This window comes from Phaethon lepturus, unplaced genomic scaffold (genome assembly GCF_000687285.1).
Source record: "Phaethon lepturus isolate BGI_N335 unplaced genomic scaffold, ASM68728v1 scaffold52875, whole genome shotgun sequence".
Classification (NCBI taxonomy): Eukaryota; Metazoa; Chordata; class Aves; order Phaethontiformes; family Phaethontidae; genus Phaethon; species Phaethon lepturus.
This window is the reverse complement of record NW_010543715.1, coordinates 37,113-56,658: the sequence shown is the minus strand read 5'-3', so window position 1 is coordinate 56,658 and position 19,546 is coordinate 37,113. Positions and strand designations below refer to the sequence as shown.

Sequence of the window (19,546 nt, the reverse complement as noted above, 5' to 3'; positions counted from 1 at the left end):
TAATGACTTAAGTTCCTGAAGTCCTAAGGCTTTTGGAAGTCCAACAGCTATTCAGTATTTAGAACCCTTTCACAGAATCATTAAGGTTGGAAAAGACCTTTAAGATCATCAAGTCCAACCATCAACCCAACACCACCAAGCCCACTAAACCATGTCCCGAAGTGCCACGTCTACATGTTTTTTTGAACACTTCCAGTGATGGTGACTCCACCACCTCCCTGGGCAGCCTGTTCCAATGCTTGACCACTCTCTCCGTAAAGAAATTTTTCCTAATATCCAATCTAAACCTCCCCAGTCGCACCTTGAGGCCATTTCCTCTCATCCTATCACTAGTTACTTGAGAGAAGAGACCAACACCCACCTCACCACAATGCCCTTTCAGGTAGTTGTAGAGAGCAATAAGGTCTCCCCTCAGCCTCCAGACTGAACAACCCCAGTTCCCTCAGCTGTTCCTCATTAGACTTGTTCTCCAGACCCCTCACCAGCTTCGTTGCCCTTCAGTATCTCATACCTTCATAGGGGCTAGCAAAAGTTCTTCCCCATTGGATCTGTTTTCTTGGTTTAAATTTTATGCTAAGTATATAACCCCCAAGTTATTGTATTTTTGAGAAATCCAACACGCAACAGACTAGTTCTTCATTAGTAGGCTTCTTTTATGGAAGTCAAGACTGTTCAGCAGTTTAGTAGGCCTATTTTATTAGTATTGACTAAAAATTCCCAGTATTAGTCATCATAGAATCCTAGAATTCTGATTTTTTCAAAGGCTTGAAATAAAAACAACAAAAACCTGCTTATAAATATATACTACCATGGGGTGGGGGGAGAAGAAAAAAAAAAAACACACACACACACAAAAAAACCAAAAAAAAACAAAAAAAAAAACCCAAGCCACACAACAACAGCAACAACAAACTCCAAGCTGTGACCCTTTTGTAATAATGCATTTTTCTAAGGAAAAAATATCCCTGGCTTCCACTAAGATTTTTCAAACTAATGTTTCAGCACTTCAGTTCCTCCTGCTACCTCTTTTCATTTGTCCTAGCAGTATGCCTATGCCTGACCTTAACATTTTGGATGAATTATCAGACACAAGTACAGTCTTTTATATTTGATGGAGTTTAGTCTTTGCACGGTGAGGTTTGATGCAACAAAAATTACCTTCACTTGTAAAGTAGCTCAGTGTAAACGTCTATTGTGTATGTGCCTGTTTTGTTTACTAAAATTTGTCCCTAAACCTTTAAGCCTAAAACTGTGCATATTTTGAAACATTCCGTTGTATGGAATCTCATATTTAACAGTTTCATGGGGTTGTTTCTTTGGAAGTAAAAGTGTTTCTCAAGAGCCTTTTTTTCTATCCGCTCCCAGTGAAAAGAGGAGAGCAAAGCCATCCGCTTACCACAAAGCAGTGCCACCACAAAGGAAAGATTAAGGGTTTAGAGAGAGGTCAATGTGGGTTTTTCTCTAACTAAACACTTTCCTAAAGTTTCCTTGTGGAAAAAATAATGAAGTCATCTCAGAGTTTTTAAAGAATTTTTATTTCTTTTTCACCGTCTGCATTCGCTTGTCTTCTCAGCATGGATGTTTAATCTTTCTAGGCTTTGTGAATTGGCCCAAATGAATAAGTGGTGAGCTGTCTCTCTAGGAGCTAGAGGCTTATTCTAAGGCCCTAATCACTGAGTAAACACATCTTTGCCCTCCCTCTCTTACAACTGCTATATAATAGTTGAGATTCTAGCACAGTAACCTGGATATTGCAGGGATCGACGCTTTGAAATGCAGAATGGCTGATCCTCAAAAACAGACAGTGCCTGATCTTCCCCTGCCTCTTTCTTCTTTTTAAATTAAACATCACCACAGAAATGCTGTTTTATTGCTTGATATTGTGCATCAGTGCCCTGGATTTTCAAGTTTAGTTTCAGTCAACACTGTTGGCTGCACTTATATGGATCTCTGCATGTTGGGCTTATTAATGGTCCTTCCTGGTACATATGTATGTGGTTCTGAAAAACATTTAAACTAAATTAGACAAACATTAATGCAAATTACTAATCCTTTTCCCAAAGTCTAATGTTCAAATGTATTCTTCTTTTTATAAAAAGTCATTAAGTTATGTCCAAAGCCAGCATATGAGGTATAGCCATATAGCCATACAGGTTTTTTACAGAGACAGCTTACCTCAAAATTGGGTCCCATGTCTTGCTCTATCAATACACATCAATATCTAGTGTTCAGTGTTACTTCCGATGAAAAGATTTGAAATTACTTTAAATAAAAGTCTGAAAATAGTATTTACCGTATTGTCTCAGCAAATATGTTCAAGTAGGATTTTAAAATAAAGTAAGTGGCGTATATGGGTATGGGGAAATGGAAAGTTGTAATTTTCTGAATGGTATTTATAATTCATTGAATACCAGATATAGGATCACGGTCTTTAACTAACTCATAGTTCCTTTATGTTTTTTTCAGTCTGCTTTCTATCTTTATGTATACATAGACTCGCTTTCCAAAAGGTGGTCTGAGATTATCATGGGGACACAGCACAGCTCTGTGCTGCTGGCAGTGAAGCTCAAATATTACTTGATAGGGTTTCAGAAGAACATGGCACAGAATATTTTGTTTCAAGAGGCCACGAACACCATCCTCAACATCTTGTCTTTGCTAACATGGTCACTATGATGAGATATATCAGCACTCTCAAACTCAGTGTGGGATTTGATCCAGGTCTCCCGTACCCCTTCCCTTGCGTCTTACGCATTCGCGGTGCTGGGGTGGCTATCTGGCTCCTCAGCTCTGAGACATGTAGCCAGCTGGGCTGCCACGTGGCCTTTTGACCAGCTACACATCGACTTACGAAGTAGGTGAGAGGCCAACGTGCTGTGGGCCTCCCCACATCATACGGCTGGATGGAGAGCTGCCAAAACGTCCAGCACGTAGCGTCGCAGGCTTTGGGACTGTAAGCAGCTGTATTGTTACATACTCATTTTCTTCTTTTTTTGGCTACAGGTGGGGTCATAACAATACACTGTCATTTTTTCAGGTTGTTTATAATTGTTTTGTATTGTAGATGCTGTTGTATCAAGAGCTGTGTTCCTGGCTCAGGGAATTGTTCCAAATGTTATCTTTATTGGGCAGCAAGTCAAAAAAGCTCACTCATTTCTTAAGCTAAGTCTGTTTAATAAGGTTTTTGTTTTTCATTCAAATGTTGTAATTTTCATGTTCTAAGCAAATAACTTATCGCGTTTTGGTACCCAGAATAAAATACTAGGAAGCATTGAGAAGATTTACAGACTTGGAAGGATGGACCATTTGGCTTGAAATCCACAGGGTTTTTCCCTGTCTGCATGTTGAGATACTCGGCAACCTCCATAAACACCACAGGGCATACTAGCACACAAATCTGCAACAAGTAATTTTAAATTACTAAATAGCCTGAGGAAGTTTTCACTGATGTTTTCTCGTGTCTTTTCAGAGAAAGCTTCTTGCTATCTACCTCCACCATGATGAAAGTGTATTAACCAACGTCTTCTGCTCACAAATGCTTTGTGCTGAATCTATTGTCTCTTATCTGAGTCAGAACTTCATAACCTGGGCATGGGACATGACAAAAGAAGCAAACAGAGCAAGGTAAGGACTGTGAGTGGAGCAGCTTTTCTCTCAAGGAAGACCCTTATCTCTGTGTCATCTCTATGTATCGAATCTTTTGTTGCTCGGTATCTATTTGAACTAAAAACTTCATGCTCATTCTTAGCTGATCAACAAAGCTGTGCTGGCTGATTCACTGAGAATTGGACCGTCCTTGTTTTCAATACAAAGTGGCTTCTTATTCCTGTGCAGGAAAAAATAGTCAAAGAAATTATTTAATTATTTCCTTTTTGGGGATTGGGGAGATATTTTGCAAACATCGTTCTAGGAAGGTGTCTTCACAGTTTTGCATTGCAGTGCCATAATGTTATGGGAGATTAATTGTGTGTACATAGGTGTAACTGCAGTAGAACTGTCTGGGATAATAACTACTGTTAATGAAAATCTTACTTAAAAAATAATATTAATGTGATAAATCAATATTTAAAACAACATGCAAAAAATTAGAAGCTTGCAAATCATATGAACTTTTTTGAACTACAGTTTTCTTACATTACTTTGGTAATGTTCAGATATTTTGGCAGGTTGTAATATAATAAAAGCTATCCTATGTCTTAGGCCATCATTTTGCTAATGAGTAAATAAATTAAAAAAACGTACATTCCACCTCCTTCTACCTATTTTGTGTAATATAAGCATATTTTCTTATGCTTATATTAAGACCTCTCTCTTCTTCAGTTATTTATCAGTTGATAATAATCTGTTGAAAATAATGATTTTATGATTATACTTATATTTAGAAATCAGATGTATTTGGTTTTCTAACTTCGACCTTATTTCATCACCTTTACGAAAGAAGATGACTGCTTGCCAGGATAATGTCTTTCGTATATTATTATAATGAGAGTTATTCTAACTTTTTAACAAAAGATGCAACAGTCATTTAGACTGGGATAAGGTTGCTGCTTTTTTACACAATTCCATTGATTATTGAACAATTAAAAGTACGTATTCATGTTTCTTTCTCTTGTGGCTTGCTAGAATAGAGCATTCATGCATTCCTATTCTTAAATATGTAAATTATAGTTAATATTTCTTTACTAAAAGTGGGCATGGAGAACAGAACAATCTGTTTTTCTAATACGCTTTTTAAATGACGCTTGCGTTTCATAGGAATTCCTCACTCAACCTTCTGCACTTCATCAATGGATGAATCAGCAGCTATATTCCTACTTTAAATTATTCTAGAGACGAGTTAAAGATTATGAAAAAAGCAGTCACAAAAACAGATAAAAAGTTTTTTAAAAGGAAGAAAGAGAGGAAAAAGAAACATCTAAATTCTTTCATGGGACCAAATACTGGAAAGTTGCTTAAGTCTTTTGGTATTGCCATTCATGGGCAGTAAGGAGCCTCCTCCTTTTCTTTTATCCCACAAGTTGGTGTAGAAGGAAACACTATTTCTAAACCATCTGTAGTGGCTATGTTCAGTTGACTACCTGCTGTTCTATTGTTCGCTTTTCTATTTAATTCTCTAGTTTCTTTTATTTTACAATGACAAAAAATTGCAGTGTAGTTTCTTTTGAAAAACTGTGTTTGAGGGATTTTTTTTTTATGACTGACGATCAACAGCCATGTAATTGCTTTGTTGTGTTTTACTAAAGAAATCTATTAAGTAGCACAACTTTGATACACTAGTAATAAGAGTTTGCAGGTTACAGAGACACCTGTGGTGACCAAAGCGACAGAAGCTGCTTATTAGAAAGAGCCTGTACAGCTGTGTCCTATTAACTCCTTATGACACTTCTTAAAACACAAAATAAAGGGCTTGTTTAAGGCTTTACAGCTATTCTCAATGAACCTAGTCACCGATTGTGCAGTATGATAGGGATTTTAAGCCTTCATTTTTTGCTTTCTATTAACAGCAAAGAAACTGTGATAGTAACAGTGAGGTCAAAAAAAAGTAAGGGGTAAACAAGGCATGCTGGCTTGAATTAGCATAATTTCTCAGTTGTGTTTACTGTCACATCCTGCTACTTAGACTGTGATTTCTTCAGAGAGGAGCATGGTGCTTCCTTCTTCCTTTGGAAAGTGCCAGTGCACTGGGCATTCCCATAAATAAATACTCAGTACCTCTGTTTAATTACTGCCCTTCATTATGTGACACAACAACAGTGGTCTTGGAGCCTATTCTGTTCCGCATCCCTATGAATACAGTTGCATGTAGCTTTTTGTTTGAATGGTGAGAAGACAATGGCAACAACAGAAGGAACTGCTTTTTGCATGCTGGTGTAGCCCAAGAGCAACTTACTTGTGGTGTTACAATTGCATTAGTCAAAAAGCCAGGGTGGGAAGGCAGAGGAGTCAGGCTCACTTAATTTACAGCAATCAGTAGGGACACCTCAATGGCAGTAGTAAAAGTCAGGTTTTCAGTACTGTAGCATGGCATGAGTGAATTCAAACAGCTATAAATACTTTGCTCATATAAGCCAAAAAATCTTGAATATTCTGGGTTTTTTCTTGCTCTTTCCTGTCCTCTTTCTGACATCTATGGATGTCATTCTGTTCCAAAAACAGTCTTAATAATAGTTTCCATCTTTCTCGTTAATGAAATGGAGGTCCCTCCTGAACTCTGTAGAACAAAGCCCGTTCCAAAATCTTGTCATTTTTTACTGATTTTTAATATATTTCTCAGCTGACACTGATGTAGGGACATGCTTTGAATCCTGTTACTGTATAGTAGCACTTTTCACCTGGAATCTCTCAGTCTTGCTCTTCAACACCCATTGCAACAGAATGAAGAGAGTTCTGTAGGTAGGACTAGAAGTAACGCTGTGTGCAAGCGCCAAAGTAACTGTTAGCAGTAGTGCAAGAGCATAAGCATTACGACTTTGGGAGTCAGATTTTTAAAAATTACTGACTACAGCCACCCAGAACTGTTCCTTTGTCAAGTTGAAGGAGAACTCTAGTTAATACAGTTAAGAAGATGTTTTGTTTTGGCTTCCACAGTTTTTAATTGCCTCTGACATAAGGTTTGCAGGAAAGGGAGCAATTACTTTGGGTAAGTGCTGCAAATTATGTATTTTTTCATTATCATTACTAAAATTAAAAAATCTTAATAAAAGGCGCAAAATAATATAATAAAATAATTAGCCTTCATTTAGGAAAAGAACATGCTGTTTTTATAATACTGTTAAGGTATTATAAATTTATAATATATATAAATTATAAATTTCAGGTATCTACATGAAAGCTTTATCACCTATAGTTTAGACTTTAGTGAGCAACTGTTTAGAATATTCTTGTAACTTACGTTGTCCATGGTCAAAGGAGGAAAAAAAACCCCACAAATCTACAGGTATATCTTTTCCTTTCTTGTTGTATTCCACTCAATTTGGAGTGAATCACGAGCTTAAAAAAAAAAAAAAAAAATCACTGTTTCCTTTCCATTGTTTGCTATGGAGATTTGCTACCATGCCACTCCACACAGCAGAAATACACTTACAGGAGGTGTCAGGGCAGTAGTAGTGGTCCTTGACAGCAGTGGTGTTGACAATTCTGGCCCCACCTTTTTATTCCAAGCACGCTCACCAGCTGCTTTGGGCTCTCACATGGGCTAAGCAATTCCTCGGGTTTCCAGAGAGGTTATGAGGTACATAAGCAGGAGAGCCAGACATGAGCGGCTCTATTTCTGGCACTTTCTGCCTTTCAAGAATTGACTAAATACCATTATTCTAATATAATTATGTGTGTGCATATGGGAGGTGTATATATACGTATGCAAGCACATGCCTAACTATTTTTGTTAATTCATTAATACACATTAATAGAACATATTTGTATCCAGGACAGGTATATGGTGAATATGTATACATATATATATACCTGCACATGCACACATACCCTTAGGTTTGTACACACAGCATTTACAAACATAGATTAAGCATAATATTAACATATTTCCAATATACATAGTGTTTTCCAAGCAAAGCAATGCCAAAACTATGAAACAGTGACTTGAATGTTGGTAGCAGCTTTTTAGCTTTTGATATCGTTGCCCTTTGGCACTGTATTTCAAGGTGTTGCCAACTTTTCTCAGCTCTGATGACAGGTACTTGTTAGTTGTAATGTTCAAATGATAGTTTTTCACTTTGCTTAAGCTTAGGAAAGAGTTAAATGGACTGGAGCGCTTCTCAGCAGCAGGTTGTCTTCACCTGCAATTCCCGTCATCAAGTAATTAGCCATATTCACAGTTGCTGACCCTTAATACTAACCTACTGAATGATGCATGCCTGGATGAAGACCAGTTGACCATATTACTTCAGCTCCCCAATCCTATTTGATCCTTCAGCAAATATATTGCAGGTGTGGGGTCTGGGAGAGCTGGACTCGGTGAGTTAATTTCTCACTGCCTTTTCAGGAGTGATTGTAGATTCTGCATATGTTGCTTGCAAAACTGTTGGACATGTTCTTCAGGCACTAAATCCTTAACAGGTTTCACGGAACAGTGTGAAAACCTTTTCTATTGTATTTTGCAATATTTTATTTAATTTACTTTAATAGCAATACAGTGCCAGTCAATAAAAACAGGTCAAAAGTCTAATTAATGTTTTAAAAATAAAGGTTCTCAAACACCAGGCGAGTTTGTCATTTTCTCTATGGTTTGTTTTGAGGAGGAAGAGGAAAGAAGGTGAGGAGGGAACCCTTCTGTTCCATGATTACATCCCACCCGCTCATTTTCTCCTTTTCTCCTTTGCTTTTGATTTTAGTGGCGGTCTTAACAGAATGTCAAGATCAATTTGCAGCATGGTTTAACTCAAGGTTTGCATTCTGCCAGCAGCAATTGTCCTAACGAACAATACCGTGTGCTCTTGTAACTTCAGAAGCTTTTAGAAGGCTCATGGCAAGGGCAACATCTAATGACTTTATTAGTATAGGGTTTCAAAATGGGCTCAGTAATTGTTCACATCTCTTTGTCATCTAGTCATAATTACTGCATCGTATTGTTAGGGGTTGCACTTGTGAATAGTTTCCTAATAGCACTGAAATGAAGAAAAAAGGAAAAGGATAAAAGGTGATTGTCTCTTTAGATGGAGAACAAAACAGCCTGTATATAGATGGTGGTTAAACTGTTTATTATACACCCACCAGAAAAGGTAAACCATCCCTGCTTAAATATTTATGTGCTTCGAGGTAATTTCATGTTAGTAGTCTAAAAATGTCCAAATTTGGAAAACTAAAAACCAACAGAGAATGCATTTTAATCTCATCAGGATTAGTAAGATATTGATGTCTCCATAATATTCAACTATAAATAGAAGGTAGTCTCTCTGTTGATGTGATAAAGGTTTTCAGTGCATCATTTTATATGCCTATAGAGATGCTTTAAGGTCATCGGAAAATAAAATTATTAAAACCACAGAAATTAACTGCTACATTTGTAAGCATGTATTTTAGGTCCCCACTATAAAACCAAATGCTAAAGCAAGTTCTATCCCACTGTACTTGCACTACAGCCTAGTTTATTAAGCTTGTTGAACAGAAAAGGTGAAAGAATAAAACTCTGTAGTGTCCTGTGCAAAAGAGGTGAAGGCAGAAGAACAGGTAGCCAAGACAGACTTGTTGGACTGTTTTGAGGAAGGAGAAAGAAGTCATTCACAGGTCCATCTAACTATAGGAGTCCACAACTGCACCAGTGAAGTCTAATGCTGGATGGAATTGAAGCTATAGAGAAATTTATCTGCATCTATGCATCTAATAATAATAAAGCAGAATAAATTGGGTTGGCAGAGTCAGAATTGTTTGTACCAAAATGCAGCTGAACGCAGTGAATGAATTGGTACTTCAGGATGCCTGATCGGGACAAAGAATCCTTGCAGAAGTGCAGATGCCCATCCTCTTCCTTTAGGTTAGGATGATTCTGCTTTGACCTCTCGCCTCTCCTTTTTGTTACTGTTCTGACTGTGGGTCTTGGAGAGCTGCAGATAACAACGTTCAGTCCGTGCCTGGCCAGGAGGTTCAGCTGTACCTGTGTCATTCCTGACCAGTGGTTATCTAATCTCATCTTTGACGTGAGAGAGGTTTCTCAGCATTTCTCCGTAAACAGTTCCAGTAATTGACTTTCACTCCCTTTAGGCAGTCAACACGAATATTTAACTGAAGTTTCTCTTCAGCAATCAATGACAGTCATATCTTGGTTTGCTCGTTAGGCAATGAGGTATTCTCTTCCTTTTTGCTGCTGTATTCTTTGGACTTAAATGGTGCTATTATGTTTCCCTGCAATTTTCTTAAACTAAGCAACTGTGATTCCTTCAGCCTTTCCTTGTAGCTTGTCCTTTTGTAGATATTTGTTATTGCAACCTTCATATGGTCCTGTAGTTGGTCCACGTCTTTACTGATGCACTGTGCCTAAAACTGCCTTCTCAGTGATAAATACAGAAAGAGGATTATTTCACGTTGTACAAACCATGCTTCTGTTTACTCGCCCCAACAGGATGCTTGTCATCTTCACATCATGACTTTTCTTCTTCCCTTACTGCTTGAGTCTTAGTCTGTATTTGTGCAATTGTTCCTCCTACTCGGAGACTTTCATTGACCTTGTTGAATTGCATTTTACTGGTCCGGACATTTCTCTGATTTGTGAAGATAAATCTGAATTCTTTTACTGACTTCCAATGTGCTGGTAGCTTCTGCCACTTTATTAACATCTGTAAATTAACTAAACATACTCTCTATTCTTTATCTAGGTTATTATTAAACCTACCTGTAGCAAGCCTTGGATATTCCTCAGCAAATCATATATTACATGCCTTTCTAATACGATAGGCAATAATCAAAACTAACATAGTTTCCCATTTTTAGTACAGCATTTTAGCAAGGAGTCCAGGTATATTTTATTTATACTTTTACCAATGATTTGTCTGGTGTCCTGTGGTATCTGAGAGGATGGATTAATGAGTTTCTAGAGTGATGTGTTTTAGACTAAACGGGGTTATAAAGTATTTACCTAATCTGTTTGAACCTTGCAGGATTAAATTAGATCTTCCATGTTTTATGAAGAGATAGATAACCCACTCATCCTGACTTTCCTCTTGCATAAAGAACAAGTGGATAAAATCATGCCTTTTACATCTGAATCCCTGGATATTTAGCGTGTGGATACTAAAGAGGATAGCCACATCATTTGATTCAGGCTGCTTTATACATCTTTAAACCATGTCTTATATCTGTTGCTCATTCCCCCTTTGTGTTGAGTCAACAGTTATGACCCTACCAGTCTGGGTAAGACAATAACGGAGACTGTGGATAGCAAGCTTATTTTAATATACCATTTAATGACCTTGGCTTTTACTTTTTAAAAAAAATGTAAATACCTAATACAAAAATGTTATTTTTACATTAACATTTTAACGAGTCTTATGTTGACTTTGCACACTATATAATTATTATTACAAATAATCAGAAATCTTGCATATTTAATATTCATGATGGTTTTCTTCATGCTCGGGAAAGAAGTTACATTTTTTTCACACCCATTTCTGAAGTTTTAAAGTTTCTTTAAAACCTTCAAGTAAGGTTGGTCTTGGGAGGTATCTGGCCATAAATAAATCACACTTTTTTTGGCCCAAAATCATCCCGGTTGTGGACTGAACACCAGTTCAGACTGAAAGGGAATAGATATTTTAGAAGAGGTTATCAGATTTTGTGCTGCTGCTGCTTTTTGAGCAGGACTTCAGGCTGAGATCGTATAGCAACAAACATCTCCAATGTGGTCTTTCTGTTAAGAAGTCCTTTGCAAGGAGTGTATCTTGGCACCATGTACCAAAGGGCCTCACTTTAGGAAGAACTTTTCCAGGAAGTTTTCCCACCAGTGTGTAAAAATTAAAAGTAACTACAGGAATATTTATATGAGTAAGACAAATAACCAGATCTCTGTTATTTATGTTGGTACAGAAAAGAAGTAAAAATTGATCTAAAATCCTATATATTTTTTTACTATTTATTTTAATACATTTTATCTATACATTTAAGAGCAAAGTCCTCTCTGTGTGGAAGAGAATTTGCCCTTTAGTGCACTAGACAGCTTTGCTAATACAATTATTAATTTACCTTAGGGTGCTGGGGAGAGTTTAAGAAAAGCAAAAGCAAAGGAGAGATTTCAGTTTGTGTTTGAACATACAAAAAGCATTCAAAATGTAGCATCAGCTGGCCCTCTGCTCATTCAGGAATACACTACAATGTACAATATGCAGCTTGCTCTTCATTAGTTTCCTTTTGCAGGTTTACTTGATTAACAAAAAAGAGCTAGAATTAGAATTTTAGATTTAGTTACTCTTTCTGCAACTATACTGTGCCATATCTGATTGACATTTTTATTTTATTCATAATGTAGGACAAGAGGAAATGGCCAGGGGAGCTTTAGATTGAATATTAGGAAAAATTTCTTTACTGAAAGAGTGGTCAGGCATTGGAACAGGCTGCCCAGAGAAGTGGTGGAGTCACCATCACTGGAGGTGTTCAGAAAACATGTAGACATGGCACTTTGGGACATGGTTTAGTGGGCATGGTGGTGTTGGGTTGACAGTTGGACTTGATCTTAGAGGTCCTTTCCAACCTTAATGATTCTATGATTCTATGTCTTGAGAAGATAAATTAATCTGGGGATGTATGCAGAGCTATTCATCCTATCAGATTGTATCATCAGTTTGATTCCAGTGGGTAACTGAAAATTGATACCACAATGGAGGATGGGCATCGAGTAGTCAATCTTTGGTTTCAGTGATGAGTGGTAGGTGGTGTCCATGTCTCTCAAAGCCATGCCAGTTGCCACTTTTCTGAGTGGAAAGAGAACAGAGACTGAATTCCTCTGGATTCAGTGGGATCAAGGTCAAGGGCAGCGGCAGCAGTGCCGTGTTGCGCTGTGATTTTGAATGAAAATGCAGAGGACTCTTATTGCTCAGAATCATCAATTCTTTGCTAAGTTCTTCCTTTAATTCCCTTTCAGTTCTTCCTCTACTACGTAAGAGTAGGAATCACTTCGAGCCAGTTCACATTGGAAAATACAACATGACAGTTTGTGTCCCCTTTAGGGACTGAGCACCAGAGATGCTCTTAGCTTACTAAATCGTTTAAATTGAAATACTAAAGGAATATTTACGTTTTTCTAAAGCATTTAGCATCATAGCTTTTTGTTTGTTTGTTCATATTCATGGTGTGTTAAGGAGGGGTCTTGTGTAATCAGGGATCCAAACTTGACTGCAGTAGATCCTGTGATAACAAAAATGTGAACAACATTAATACATCCGTTAAAAAGTAATACATGAGCAGGAGATACGTAAAGAAACAATGAGATAATGCCAGTCATTGTAATGATGAAACACCTCCCGTCGGGAGCAGCTTCCATCTCCCACCTAGGGGCTGGCTTTCTCCTTTGGGCTCTCCCCACAAAAAGGCAGTACGTATTTTGTGGTGTAAATAGGTAGCGTATAGATCAAAAGCTTTCCAGAGATCAAAAAGTATTGAGCTCAGAGATCAACGCTTTTGATGATCAACACTTTGGCCAGAGGTGGCCAATTTTGTTGTTAAAAATTAAAAGCTCCACGTTCTCACAAAAACGGATTATTGCTGAACCCGAGCGTTTACACAATTCTACATAGCATACCTGAGATCAGGAGCTGTGGTAGGCCACAGACTTCAGTTGTAAAAAGTATTCCCTTTGCTTTGGAGACTCAGTAATATTTTAAACTTTTTTCCACTAGATTTGTAAAGCAGTTACTTTTTCATAATTGTCTTCTAGGAGCTTTTTTTAAGTAATATTAAATAAATTGCATTTTATGATAAAATACAAAAAAGTTATGCCAAGAGTGTATTTTAATATAACGTGTCACGAGTTAGTTGGTAAGGAATGGTAACATTCTTCTGGGAAGCTAACGTGCTACAAACGTGATAACTCTTTGCACGGGTTATCTCGGGGTGCACGTGGAGGGATAACTGCTGGGCAGCGATCAGCACCCCCCCAAATTAACATCTTCAGTTCACCAGAATAATTTTTCCTGTGTGCCACTTTTAACTAAGGAGTGAACTATGTCTAAGAATTAATACCTGTTCAATCTACGTTTAAAAAATTAAGATAAATTTGTACATTTTTTAGGGTTTGTTTCTGTATTTGTCAGTGTCCGTATTTATTCTGTAGCTTTAATAATTGTTGGTTTTGTTGCTAGCAAGTCATGAAAGAAGTAAAGAAATGATGCTGTCTGCCAAAACTATTACTTTTCTTGATGAATTTTATTCTTGTAACTTTTGAGATATATTTTTAATGGGTTTTTCCTTCATAAAATTATGCTTTTTTGCCTTTCTCATACTTCTCCCTCCTTGAATATTTTTCTAATTTAAAAATAAAAGGACTAGTAGGGTGCCATTTGCCCTCCCTTTCTGGCAGCATTCCTCTATTTCCACTTTTGGTTGGAGATCACAGTAATCCAGCATGTTGTGGAAAACAGTTCTCCCCGGAGGGACATCTGGCTCTTTGATGCACTCCACAGGCAGTTCTCTTGGCAGCTCTGGAGATGCCACTGAAAGATCTGGCACGCTTCTGTTTAGATGAAAGTAAGAAAATCCCTTGTTGGTGATGTACAGAGTGAGATGCTGGTTATCGCACCAAATTGTTTTGGTCCTACTCACATACTTCTGTCAGTAAATATTAGCATAGAGCATTTTTTTTTTTACCTGGATATGAATGTGGAAGGAAGTAAAAAGGTCTGCAAATACAGGATCAGTAAAGCATAAAAGCATATTCTGAGACTCAGTTATGGGTTGACTAAATACAGAATTAATTAAAAAAAACCCAAAAACCAACGCTTTTGACTAGTGCAACTAGTATTGTACTAGTCTCTTAGTTCTGTTCCTCTAGCAGTACTCTCTACAGCACTTTTTCACCTCCAGTTAAATATTTTGCTCCTACATGAAACTTGAGTGCTTTTCTTCCATGGTGTGTTGAAGACTGTTAAACAGTTTTAATACACAAGTTTCAGGAATTCAGTTCAATTGACCCCATCTTCATTACGCTCAGGAGTGAAACCTTCAACACACATTAAGTCATTTTGCCGTGAAAGATCACCTTGGCTTCTGTGAGGCCAAGATTTCACTTACCCACCTTGAAAAGCAAAAATAATTTAAAAAACTCACCATTATTTAGCTTAAATGTTTGTATGTCCAGACTTTATGGGCCCTTTATTTTGTCTTTACCGGGTGGTCTGACTCTCTGTCGCTGTTTCTGGTACAGCAGTCCCTCTCTGGCATTTTTGACATTGTCTTTCTGTGTGATAGTTCGGAACTGCAAAAGACAGAGAATCGCGGAGGCAAGGAAAGATATTTGCCGGTAACCCTTATGGCTTCAAATACTCGCCAGCTACCCCTGCTCATTGCCCTCCATGCAGCCACAGCCATAGTTATACTACAAATTGTCTCTGAGGAGGGGTTTGTTTGGTTTTTTTTAATATTTCAAGTGCCTCCGACAAGCCTGATGTTGTACTCATCATGCTTATCAATTTTTAGCCATTTTATTAGATACAATATATATTGGTTTTTTTTAAATGACAATTTTGAATCTTTTCAGTATCTTTTGAGAAGAAATTACTTGGAGCGGTTGACATTTTAATGCAGTTTGTCTTTTCAAATAGATTTGGCTTCTAATGCATGTGACAACAGGACTTTGCTCTTCAGTTAGAGCATACATTTCAGAGTAGTTGTTACCTAAAATATTATCATAAGGCATAAGAAAACACACGATTTAAGTTGCCTTTCATGAACATAATTAAGAATTAATAAGCCTGTACCAGTGGCTAGTCCTCAGAATTTCCACTGTTTTGCCTTTTGTGACCCGTGTTATTAAAAGTCCATTATTTTTACAGACTTTATTAAATTGGATCTTATTAAAGCGTTCTATATTTGCATTTGGTCTTTCATAATTCATTATTATTATGACATTTACTTTTTACCATCAGATCTGAAAACATATCATAAGCTACCCTTTTCTCTTGAAAGAAATGCTAATTTCAAACAGTCCTCTAATGGAAGAGAAAAGCTTTATCAGTTTTTTCATTTATTCAAGATCGTGTTAAGAATACTAATGCTAGACTTCTGTATGCTAATATCCAAGAGCTTTTTTTGGTCAAAAGCTTAGAATTATTGTTTTTAGACCACACTGCTAAGTGTGTCACCGGCAGGGCACTAGTACAAAAGAAAATACAATTCTGAAGTACCACGGTTTAATTCTATGACTGATAAAAACAGTTTCTTGATCTTTCATTATTAAATTATGCTTTTGTATGAAATTATACTATTTTTATACTTCCTCGTGTTTCCTAGTTTATGGCTCTACTTTGCTTCTCTTTAGAAGTTTTTAACAAATGATTTAGCACGATTATTTAGGGGGCATTAGTTTTGAATTATAGCCTGCAGAGTAGTGTAACAGAAAATGGAATTCTCCATCGAATAAATCACTGTCTCAACCAGTTATTAATTGTTTTAATTTAGACAATCTGGCGCCTATCATATTTGTAAATATTCTCATAATTTAATTATAAAATGGGAGAAAGAGCTCTGGAATGGAATGCAGAAGCCTAGATGTTAAACAGTAGATAAACACTCAGTTAAACTGCTGAATTTAATATAATTTTTTTTAAACTAACTTCAGAAACACTTCTACAATGTTAACTTTTTTTTCCCCACGTAGGTTTCTGACGATGTGCACTAGACACTTCGGGAGTGTTGTAGCCCAAACAATTCGAACTCAGAAGACAGACCAGTTTCCACTTTTCCTTATTATTATGGGAAAACGATCATCTAATGAAGTACTGAATGTAATACAAGGTACGGTTCTCGCTTTATATTAAAAGTAGATTTTATGGGAGTGTTGAAACTGTTAGAAGATACCTTTGCTAACCGTTTCTTATTTAAGATGTTCAGAGTATGAATTTATTTCACACAAGAAACTTCCAGTTGCCATGGTATATATAGTTCCTATTCATAAATGTGTTAATTAACATAGAATTAGAGATGGAAGTTGCCATGACTGTAGTAGAACCATAGCCTAAGTTTTTCATTTTATTTAAAGTAAAAGCCAAATCTCCTAAATAAGGAGCTATACTTAGTTTTCCAAATTTATATCCGTTTACATTATTGATTTCCAAAAGATTTTGGCTGCACTTTTTATGTAGCACCAGAATGAGTTTAGTTCTCTCTGTGTAGTTCCTTGTTAATACGTGGACGCCTGCTGCATGTAGCGGGCTAATATTTGAGCATGAGTTGCTTTTTCAGACCTGCCTGCAGTGTTGAGACCCCAAATCAGATCAGAATTTTAAGTTGCTAATACAGTCTCACATAAATGAAGCTTTCTGGCTTACCTGGGCAGTTCTTTCTAGCATAACCGTTCCTCTGATTTCACTGACAGCAAGATGACTTAGATGTGGAGTGATGCCCTTTGACTGCTGTTCTCAGTAACTCTTCAAATTAAAATACATCAAAGAATGGCGGCCTCTCATTTCTTTTGCTTTCTCCACAAGTTTACCTTCATGACACTGTGTCCTCATTTACTTATTGCTTATATCTAGCAATCTTTATTCTAATCTCTTTATTTTCCTGAGGAAGTTCAGCCTCAGGAAAGACTGCCTTTTGCAGACAGCATGACTGTTTCTTTCTGCGTATGGGAGTAATAATTTTCTTGAGGAATCTGCAGTGCACCTTTCTGTGGCCAAAATTGTGAATTTTGCATGGATTTTATCTCCTTAGTGCAAGGTACAGCACAACACTAATTCCTGGTACTTCTGTCACTTAGAAAAGTTATTTCATACAAATAATCTTATATATAGATTTTGTTTTTATACTCTGCAGTGTGAACTATGGTTCGGCATGTGTATACCTTAAGCACCTGTGTTATCCCCCAGAAGTCAGTGGTCCTTACTGGCTTAAATTGCTTAACTCTTTTGTCAACCTGGTGACTCAAAGTTATAATATAATGCAGTTTTATATTAAAAAATAATCCAAATTATTTCATTGTATTCATTAAGTTTTAATGATTTTTTCAGGTTTTCTGCAAACGATCTTTTGAACTAACCTAAACCAAACCGATCGTCTATTGCAGCCTCACTTAAATTTATCTTTTAACAAAAATCAAACGTGCTGTGCTCATTATTTTCCCATGAATTGGGACACTGGTATCTTTTAACAATATGCTCCCAAACGAATGGCAGTCTCTGAAGTCATGAGTGTTGTAGCGTGCGGGATAACATTTTCTGCCAAGGTAGCAAATGCTAGAAATAGGAACAATGAGGGCTTTTCAGGGCTGGGTGAGGAGGCGTGTTTACAGAAGAGATACAGCAATATAGAAACTTAAGTCCCAGTGGCGTTTATTGAAATGCAGACTGCTTTTGGTTTTTATTTTTTCCTGGGGTTGGAAACTATGGGGACAGTTTTGTTTTCTTTAGTGGTACTGTGGCTTCTGGTTGTTTTACTCCTTTTAAAATTTTGACCATCATCACCAATATAAATCTAGCTCTTGTTGGTATTATTCTGAAAATGTCCAAAGGCTGTTTACATTGGCAGGTGTTAAGAGTTAATAGTTTTAGACCATTTCTCATGGTCTAAGACCTTTTAACTACTCTGACAAGTGGCTCTAATGGGTAGTCTAGTCTTCAGTTTAAGAAGAGAAAACAAAAACTGAGTACATCTTGGTAGGAAATGAAACTAATCTTTCAGTCTTACTGAAGACTGGAGGCACGCTGGTAGAAAAATGCAAGGAGGTCTCTCTTTTTCTATGCATGTGCTGTATTTCTTGATATATACGCGTGTGACTTGCTTTTCCGCTATTATTAACTTTCCAAGTTTTATCAGAAGTAAATACACTGAAGAGAATATATTATAGTATTTGAAGTTTTACTACTATTCATATCTGAATAAGAATGTGTGCGCACACACGTTCGATCACTGTATTCTGGGTTTTTTTCTGTTTTTTTAAACCAATCCACTTGGATGCTGCTGCCAACATCCTGCTTTTGTTGTTACCTGACCAAGCAATTGCTTCAGTCTCCCTGATTATACCTGGGAATTCTAAAACTGGAAAATCAATTTCATGTCAGGGAACCCCAGATATAGGAAAGATTATAAACCTTTTCCTTTAACATCAGTGATTAAAAGAAAAAATAGTTATACCATGCAAGCACAAAAGCGATTGCTCAGATTTGAACCACCTAAAATTTTAGCCTATGATCAACTTTTGTTTGTAAAAACAATTTTGAATTTTCAATAAAAAGGCAAACTAAAAGCATTCTGCTGAGATACTTGCATTTGCTACTCTGTAATTTTTTTTTTTTTTTTTAAGTCTGGTTATTTCTTGTGGATTAATTCTAAAATTCCTTCGTTTTTGTTTGATAAGTTTAATGATCTGAAGTTCAGCTGTCTTCCTTTGTTGCTAGGTAACACAACAGTGGATGAGCTAATGATGAGGCTGATGGCTGCAATGGAGATCTTCAGTGCCCAGCAGCAGGAAGACATAAAGGATGAGGTGAGCGTTGAAAGTTACTGCAGATACCTACAGCTTCCACAAATCACTCGGGATGCAAAATTAACCAGGTGTTTCTTTAGCCAATGAAGTTGGGTAATGATGTGTTTTAGTGTCTCTTCCATCATCAGAGGTTAAAAATGTTAAGTGTCCTTTGTGTATTTATTTAGGTGTCTCAAAAAAACCCTCCTCCTTATTGGTTTACTGGCATTTTCAGTTTGTCTCCTTTTTCTGAATATGTCATGAGTAACTGTTTACATTTACAGTGGTATTACAGAGCTTAATATGCTCATACAAGGAAACGACAATCAGATTTTTTCCCAATGACCAGTTCCAAGTCATAGGTAGAAAACAAAAATAGATTGATGTATCTTAAATGTATACACCTAAAAGAGGATTGAAAAGCAACCT

General features: G+C 36.9%; 1 protein-coding gene across 1 annotated transcript in view; it reads left to right on the top strand.

Moving 5' to 3' along the window:
• Positions 1 to 19,546, top strand: part of FAF1 (Fas (TNFRSF6) associated factor 1) — a 58,226-nt gene that overhangs the window by 9,910 nt on the left and 28,770 nt on the right. The window contains exons 5-7 of the mRNA XM_010288412.1: positions 3,470 to 3,624; positions 16,313 to 16,449; positions 19,050 to 19,138. Coding sequence (XP_010286714.1) covers positions 3,470 to 3,624; positions 16,313 to 16,449; positions 19,050 to 19,138 — 381 coding nt within the window. The remainder of the gene's footprint in view (positions 1 to 3,469; positions 3,625 to 16,312; positions 16,450 to 19,049; positions 19,139 to 19,546) is intronic.